Here is a 7,227-nt window from a genome sequence, read left to right as displayed (position 1 = left end):
AGACTCCGCGTTCGCGCGTCTCGGGCAGGGACACGCCCCCGGGCTGCCCTCAGCCAATGGGCAGCTGCGGTGCACCCTGAGGGACGCACTCGGGCGGGGCCGGGCCTCCTGCCCGGGCCCTGCTGCGGGTCCGCGCTGTACGCGGAGGGGCTGCGGGGGGCGGGCGGCCTTTCCCGGCACCGGTCCCCCTGGGAGAGCCGGGTGGGCCCGCGGGGCCGGGCCGGGGCCGTGTGCTGCCTCCGCGGCGCCGGCAGCAGCGCCGTGCCGCCGCTCCCGAGCTGAGCTGTGGCCCTACGGGCGAGGGACGTGCCCGCGGCCTGTCAGAAGCATGGGGTGGTTTGTAACCTTAGCGCTCACCAAGCCCAGCTCTCTCAGCCTGGCTCCGGAGCAGAGCTGCTCCATGCCTCGCAGCAGCTCCATGGCCTCCTCTGGACTTGCTCCAACAGCTCCACGTCCCTCTTGTGCTGTTGCCGCAGAGCTGCATCAGGACCGCAGGGGGGAGCTCCCCAGAGCGTAGCAGAGGCTGCCCCAGCTGTCAGCTCCCTCTGGGCCGTGAGAGCTGCATCCTCCGGACTGCCCCAGCACCAGCGGCCAAGGTGGGAGCCCCAGGCTAATCCTGAGCCGTTGTCTCCAGTTCCCCACCGCACAGCCTCTGGAGGTTGCCCCAAAGCTGGGCCTTCCTGGCTGAGAAGGGCTCCTTGTCCCCAGCTTCCCCTGGGTGATGCCGAGAGGGACCCACCAGGGTGCCTGCAAGCCGGACGCATCCGTGAACCAGGAATAATTGTGCGAGGAACCATTTTCTGCACAGTAGACGTGTGCCTTGCCCTGCCCTGGGGGAGCTGCACTTGAGGTTTCCTTCTGATCTTTTCCAAAACAACCAAAGGTTTTCACCGAACAATAAAAATGTGGTGTTTCAAGCAGAAAAAGAGCTTTAGTTGATAAGAAAATGTTTTAGTGAAAACGTTCCTACTGTCCCCAGCAGTGCGTATGAGTGAAACGTGGCGGGGCTCAGGGAGGCTGGCTGCTCCGGGAGGCAAACACCACCACCTCTTATCAAGGCTCCTGCCTGCCCAATCATCTGATGTGTGTGCCCATACCTGCGTGGCAGGGGCGGAGGGCAGCCCTCCCGGGGGGTGTGACACCACCCTTGGAGTGGGAGAGGGAACAAGAGGCTGCCTGGGCTCTCCCCAGTGAGCAGGGACATCCCTGGCAGGGCTGAGGCTGCAGGAGGGCAGTGGCTCAGCTCCCTGTCCCACCGAGGGCCTGCCGGTGCCACCACCTGCCTCTCTGCCTCTCCAACCAGGTCAAACTCTTCAGCTTGACTGGGAAGCCAAGTGACATCCATCAGGCTCAGCACACTAAGCCAGGACCAGGAGGAAGCCGTGCAGGTCATGTGAGTGGTGCAGGGAGTGGGAGGCTGTTAGCTGGGTCTCTGGGATGTGTATGTGTGAGTGGAGGGAGCAGCTGAAGCTGGTTTCCCCGTATGGGGTTTTATGGTGTCTTATGGGTCACAGGCTTTTGTTGATTCACCAGGCTCCTATAGCGATGTGTGATAAAAGCCAAACTCAGGTCACAGCCTCCCCTTTCCCTGGGAAAGCTACTGAGCCTCTGGCTGCATGTTTATTTTCTTCAACTTCAGGTCATGTCTTTGACTTGCCCAAGGATCTGGGCAGTTACACTCACAGCTCTGGGAGCAGCAGGGGAGGCAGAGCTGCACAGTGTCAGAGCTATCAAACAGGCTGGGCCACAGGCAGCCCTGGGCTAGTGGGAGGGGCTGGGATTTGGGCTTGTGTCTCTCGGGGGTGCTGGCCCAGGGCATGGAGTGCTGTGGGGACCAGAGACCACACCGCGTTTCAAGGGGGTGAGTTGCAGTCACGGCTGCATGCTGTGTCTCAGGCTTTGTATCATAGAACCCCAGCCTGGTTTGGGTTGGAAGGGACCTTAAAGCTCATCTAGTTCCAACCCCTGCCACGGGCAGGGACCCCTTCCACTGGAGCAGCTTGCTCCAAGCCCCTGTGTCCAACCTGGCCTTGAACACTGCCAGGGATGGGGCAGCCACAGCTTCTCTGGGCACCCTGTGCCAGCGCCTCAGCACCCTCACAGGGAAGAATTTTTTCCTAATATGTCATCTACCAATGCCTCCAGAGCGCAGCAAAGGGGGAGCCTAATGATAAGTTTGCTACTGTCTGTAGTGTTGCTGGTGGGGTGGAGATGTCTCTGTTTTGCCTTCCCCAGGTGTTAAGCTGCATCTTCACTCATCTCTGCTTATCTTGCTCTTGGAACAGGACTGATCTCCCACCCGTGTTTGCCAGGCCAGGTCTGTGCTGCTGTGTGGGAAGGTGGTAGGATGGCTCGGAGGATGAGCATCAATGAGCTGGAGGACCAGCTACTCTGTCCCATCTGCTTGGAGGTCTTCAAAGAGCCCCTGATGCTGCAGTGTGGGCATTCATACTGCAAGTCCTGTGTGGTGTCACTCTCTGGGGAGCTGGATGGGCAGTTCCTGTGCCCTGTGTGCCGCCAGATGGTGGACTGCAGTGCCTTGTCACCCAACGTCACACTGGCCCGTGTCATCGAGGCGCTGCAGAGCCTGTGCGAGGCAGAGCCGAGCCCGGAGTCCTGCCCAACACACCACAACCCCCTCAGCCTCTTCTGTGAGGCTGACCAAGAGGTGATCTGCGGGCTGTGTGGCACCATTGGCAACCACCGCCAGCACAAGATCACCCCCATCTCTACTGCGTACTGCCAGATGAAGGTCTGCAGGCAGAGCCAGCTGCGGCTTCTGGGGTGGGGGTTAGGGCACCCGAAGTGCTTGCTGGTCAAATGTGCCCTCTCCTTCAAGAGACAGGCTGGAAACGATGCCAGTGCAGGGAGCACAGTCCCATGGCACAGACAGATGTGGGCAGGGTCCCTGGCCTTGGGGCAGCCGTTTCTCAGGCTAAGCATGTCCCTGGCTGAGAGGACCCACAGTTTCAGTGGCTGCACCACAGTGGGCAGAGCTTGGGATCAGGGAGTGTCGGTGGGGCCTTTCAAGACTGTTTATAAACACCATCAAAAAGAGTCTGAAGATAAGGGCTGGGGTAAGGAGAGCAGGGAGGCAGGGACCCAGCCAGGCAGAGTAAACATCTGGCATCCCCTGCCCAGCATCACGTGGAAGCCTCAGGAATGAAAAGGCACAGGGCCACCCGTCCCCTCCACTCTTGGTACAAGGGAGATAAGAGCAGGAGGCACTAAAAATGCTCCTGCCCAGCCAGGTTTCCAGCACCAGTGGTAGGAGGGTGCTGCTGGCCTGGTGCTGGCTTGTGGCTACTCACCACCCACTTGCCACCTGCTCACCCTTTGCAGAGCCACCATGGAGTGTGAGATAGAGGGCTGGGAATGGGAGCAGAGACACAGTGCTCCTGGTGAGAGTACAAGCAGCACCCAAATTTGAGCCATGCTCTGAGTGCTCTCCTGCCTCTGGTAACCACAAATCTTCTAGACCAAGACTGTAAAGACCAGCAGGATGTGCAGGGCCCTAGAAAGCTTAGAGAACACTTAGAGAACTCGTAGAGAACGTGGCTTCTAAGGGCCACGTGCTCCTCAGGGGACTGACAAGCACTGCCTGCAACCAAAGAGGTGGCCACCGAGGTCACTCCTACAGAGGTGCTGTCTTTTCAGGAGGAGCTGTCTATGCTGCTGACCAATCTCCACCAGTACAAGAGGAACCTGGACGAACACATCAGCAAGCTCATCAACAACAAAAGCCGCATCGCAGTGAGTGCCATATGTCAAGGGAGCCCACGTACTCGAGTCTTTGTGTCCTACACAGCCCCTGGAGCAGCCTCTGCTCCTGGTTGCTCCCAGCTTGTCTCCTCTTCCCCCTCCCTTTGCCTTTCCCTGGGAAAGGAAAAAAAAAAAAGACAGGGCTTATCTTCCACCCCATTCCCTGTGGTTTGTTTCTCACAAAACTCAGGGATTAACCGTAGACCTGTTTTTGGGAAGGGTGATGTAGCCCTCTCTGGTGGCACAGCCCTGTTTCCAGAAGGGGTGATATTACCCTCACTGCACATCCCAGCAGAGCAGTGGTGAAGGCTGGTTTGACTCAGTGTCCTTGGAGGTGGGAAGATAAACAGGTGAAAAGGACCCCGCTTGGAGCAGGCATCCCAGTCAGAGCAATGAGCTGGTTTCACATTGAGTTCATGCCTGGTTTAGTGTCACATCCATTTCCCATGCAGTAGCTGTCTCCAAGGGACCACCCAGCATCCCTTCAGAGACTAAAGCTTCCCAGTGGGGCTCCTCAAAAGGGCTGAACCCAAATGGTTCAGCACAGAGATGCATTTTCTCTCCCTTAGCCCTGAGAGCAGAGGGATCCAGGGACTCCTTCAAGGCTCTGACAAGGCTGGCTGGGACATCAGGAAATCAAAATCTGGGAGATTCAGAGGAGAGGTGTAAGGCAGGGGGGCTGTGGTGATGAGCTGCTGAGGAGAGTGGGATGTGTACAGAGCTGCTCTTTATTTGGAAAGACAGTGGAGGGCAGCTTGATGGGACATGCTGACATTGCTGGCAGCACCTCTGAAACTCAAAAGCAGGTGAAGGGGATGGAGCGAGGCCGCCCTGCACTGCCACTTGCTGTCTCCCTGCAGAATGAGGCAGATGTCTTCAAGTGGGTGATCCGGAAGGAGTTCCAGGACCTGCACAGGTACATTGACGAGGAGAAGGCCACCTTCCTGGACAGCATTGAGAGGAAGGCAACACAACTCATCACCTCTATTGAGTCCCAGGTCAAGCAGACATCAGACGCCTTGCAGAGGCTTAAGGAGATGCAGAGCTCTCTGGAGGCACTCAACAATGAAAGTCAGCTTGGTTTCATCCAGGTGAGTGCACTTGCTAGTGAAGGCGGTGACAGTCTGCTGAGCTTTCCAGCTCTCAGCCCACTGCCCGTAGCCCTGAGCCCTGCCTTGGGCAGTGGTACCCTCACCAGACATCGCTGAGACAGTACCAGAAGCCAGATGGAGGCACTGTCTGTCTAGCCAGGCGTTCCCCTGGTGGGAGGAACCTGCCCTCCACAAGAAGCAATGCCTGTAGCTCTCCCACAAGAGGAGAGCCCTGGCCTCTCCAGCTCAGGGCAGAGGCTTGTGCAGCTGTGACCATGCAGATCTGCTGTTCTGTCCACCAACAATTCTCTTTCTTTTATGTTTTCCAGAAATACAGCTCCTCCCAGTTCAGGTGAGTGGTGGGACCAAACAGCACCAAAGGGGATGGCAGGCTCCACACCAGGGCTAGTGGTCACAGGCCAGTGAGCACCTCAGCAATTCTGGGGCAGCCTTGCATGGACACTGCTGTTGTGATGGACAGTCACAGCCAGAGCCATGCGCTCAGCCCAGAAGAGGGCAAGAGCGGCCAGGTGAGAGGAGGTCACACACCATCCCGTCACTGTATCATGGCTGCTCGTCTTTCCAGGTCAGAGCTCCTCAGCCTGCACCCTGGTGATGGCGTGTTTAGCCCCGTGCCCTTTAAGCCATGCTTCCACCAGGATGACATCAAGATGACTGTGTGGAAACGCCTCCACCGCCGTGTCCTACCAGGTACTCCCTGCCCCCCTGGCAGCACACTGAGTGCCCAGGCTCGCTGGTGTGTGGGACAGGCTGACCAGCCACCATCACACTGCCCCAGCCTGTCTTGCCCGCTGTTTGTGTGCTCCTTGCCTCAGGAGAACTCCTGGAGCAGCGGCTGGTCATGTCTCATGCCGATAGCAGCCTGTCTTGGCATAATGCTCCAGCTGCTTCCAGTTCAGTGCCAGCTTGTGCCAGTGCTCTGCCAGACCCCTGCCTTCTGGGGTGCCTGAATCCCACGTGCTTTCCTTACAGCTCCAGAGACACTGAAACTGGACCCAGTGACAGCACATCCTCTCCTGGAGCTCTTCAAGGGCGACACGATGGTGCGGTGTGGCCTCTACCAGCACCGGGACAGCAACCCCAAGCGTTTTGACTCCAGCAATTGTATCCTCACCTGCAAGGGCTTCTCCTGTGGCCAGCACTACTGGGAGGTGATTGTGGGCACCAGGAACCACTGGCGTGTGGGCATCATCAAGGGCACGGTCAGCCGCAAAGGGAAGCTGAGCAAGTCTCCTGAGAATGGCGTGTGGCTCATTGGTCTGAAGGAAGGGAAGGTCTACGAGGCCTTTAGCATGCCACGGGCTACCCTGCCTCTGATCACTCGGCCCCAGCGCATTGGCATCTACCTGCACTATGAGAAGGGTGAGCTGAGCTTCTACAATGCTGACAACCCTGATGAGCTCAGCCCCATCTACACCTTCCAGGCAGAGTTCCAGGGGCAGCTCTACCCCATTGTGGACCTGTGCTGGCCCGAGCGAGGGCCCTATTCCCCTCCCATCATCCTGCCTGTGCCCACTGCGAGCACCCTTAGGCGCTGAATAGCCATCCTGCCCCCAAGGAACCCATGAAGCCATAGCCTGGCCAGCAGGACGAGGCTTTGGCTGCAGCAAGCTGTATGCAGGCTTGTGCTCACATGGAAGCTGTGGTACTGCGGGGTAATGTTTAGCAGCATAAAATGTCAGCCTTGACCTTTGAATTCCTGTCCCCAGTTTGGCAGGCTGAGTCCAAACCCTAAAACATGGCTGGCCTGCAGAAATCTCCCAATGGAAAGGGGTGTCTGCCTGAAAAGTGTGAGCCATGAGCATCCGGGGGCTTTGCTGCTGCGTCTTTCCTCTGAATAAATGGAGTTTGTGCTAAATGAGGTGCTTGCTGGCTTACATGAGTAATGTCTCTGAGGTACCAACAGCAGTCGGAGAAGAGCAGATAGCCATTCCTTAATGCTAGATTGGCTTTAAGGTTCCTTCCAACCCAAACCATTCAGTGATTCTATGAATATTCTTGCACATGTTGTGTCCCAGACCAACCAGGGCACCCAAATGTGCCTTTCCACAGGGTTCTCACACCCTACAGCTGTTCAGGCATGAGGCACCTTTCCTCAGCACCAGCACCCACTGTGCTGATTCCTCATCACAGCCAAACTTTGCCAAAGAGCTCTCAGTTTGCAGCAGTTGCTGCTTGTCTATCGGTCCTCATGTGCTTGGTGTTGGTCTCTTAAGTCACTTATCTGTGATGCCGGACAATGCCAAGAGCATTTCCAAGACATGGCACAGGAAATGCCATGCTGTGGTTCCTTATCCTCATGGACAGCACTAAGCTTCCCAAGAGCAAAATCTTTCCTTCCATGGCCAAGCTG

General features: G+C 57.4%; 1 protein-coding gene across 2 annotated transcripts; it reads left to right on the top strand.

Annotated features, from left to right (window-relative positions):
• The first annotated feature begins 107 nt into the window (after positions 1-107).
• On the top strand, positions 108-6,723 carry TRIM50 (tripartite motif containing 50). 2 transcript variants are annotated; one of them, XM_065694402.1, is made up of 9 exons: positions 108-336; positions 447-596; positions 1,304-1,393; positions 2,286-2,752; positions 3,658-3,753; positions 4,623-4,853; positions 5,183-5,205; positions 5,440-5,564; positions 5,847-6,723. In XM_065694402.1, the coding sequence occupies exons 4-9, from the start codon at positions 2,348-2,350 to the stop codon at positions 6,410-6,412; spliced, it is 1,446 nt and encodes a 481-aa protein (XP_065550474.1). In that variant the 5' UTR covers positions 108-336; positions 447-596; positions 1,304-1,393; positions 2,286-2,347; the 3' UTR covers positions 6,413-6,723. The 2 variants fall into 2 exon arrangements, with proteins under 2 accessions (XP_065550474.1, XP_065550475.1); XM_065694403.1 differs by lacking the exons at positions 108-336; positions 447-596; positions 1,304-1,393 and adding an exon at positions 1,790-1,861.
• The last annotated feature ends 504 nt before the right edge of the window (positions 6,724-7,227 follow it).

Source organism: Lathamus discolor, chromosome 14 (assembly GCF_037157495.1).
Source record: "Lathamus discolor isolate bLatDis1 chromosome 14, bLatDis1.hap1, whole genome shotgun sequence".
In the NCBI taxonomy this organism is placed as follows: Eukaryota; Metazoa; Chordata; class Aves; order Psittaciformes; family Psittacidae; genus Lathamus; species Lathamus discolor.
The sequence above is the reverse complement of the archived record's forward strand: the minus strand, read 5'-3'. Positions and strand labels throughout refer to the sequence as shown.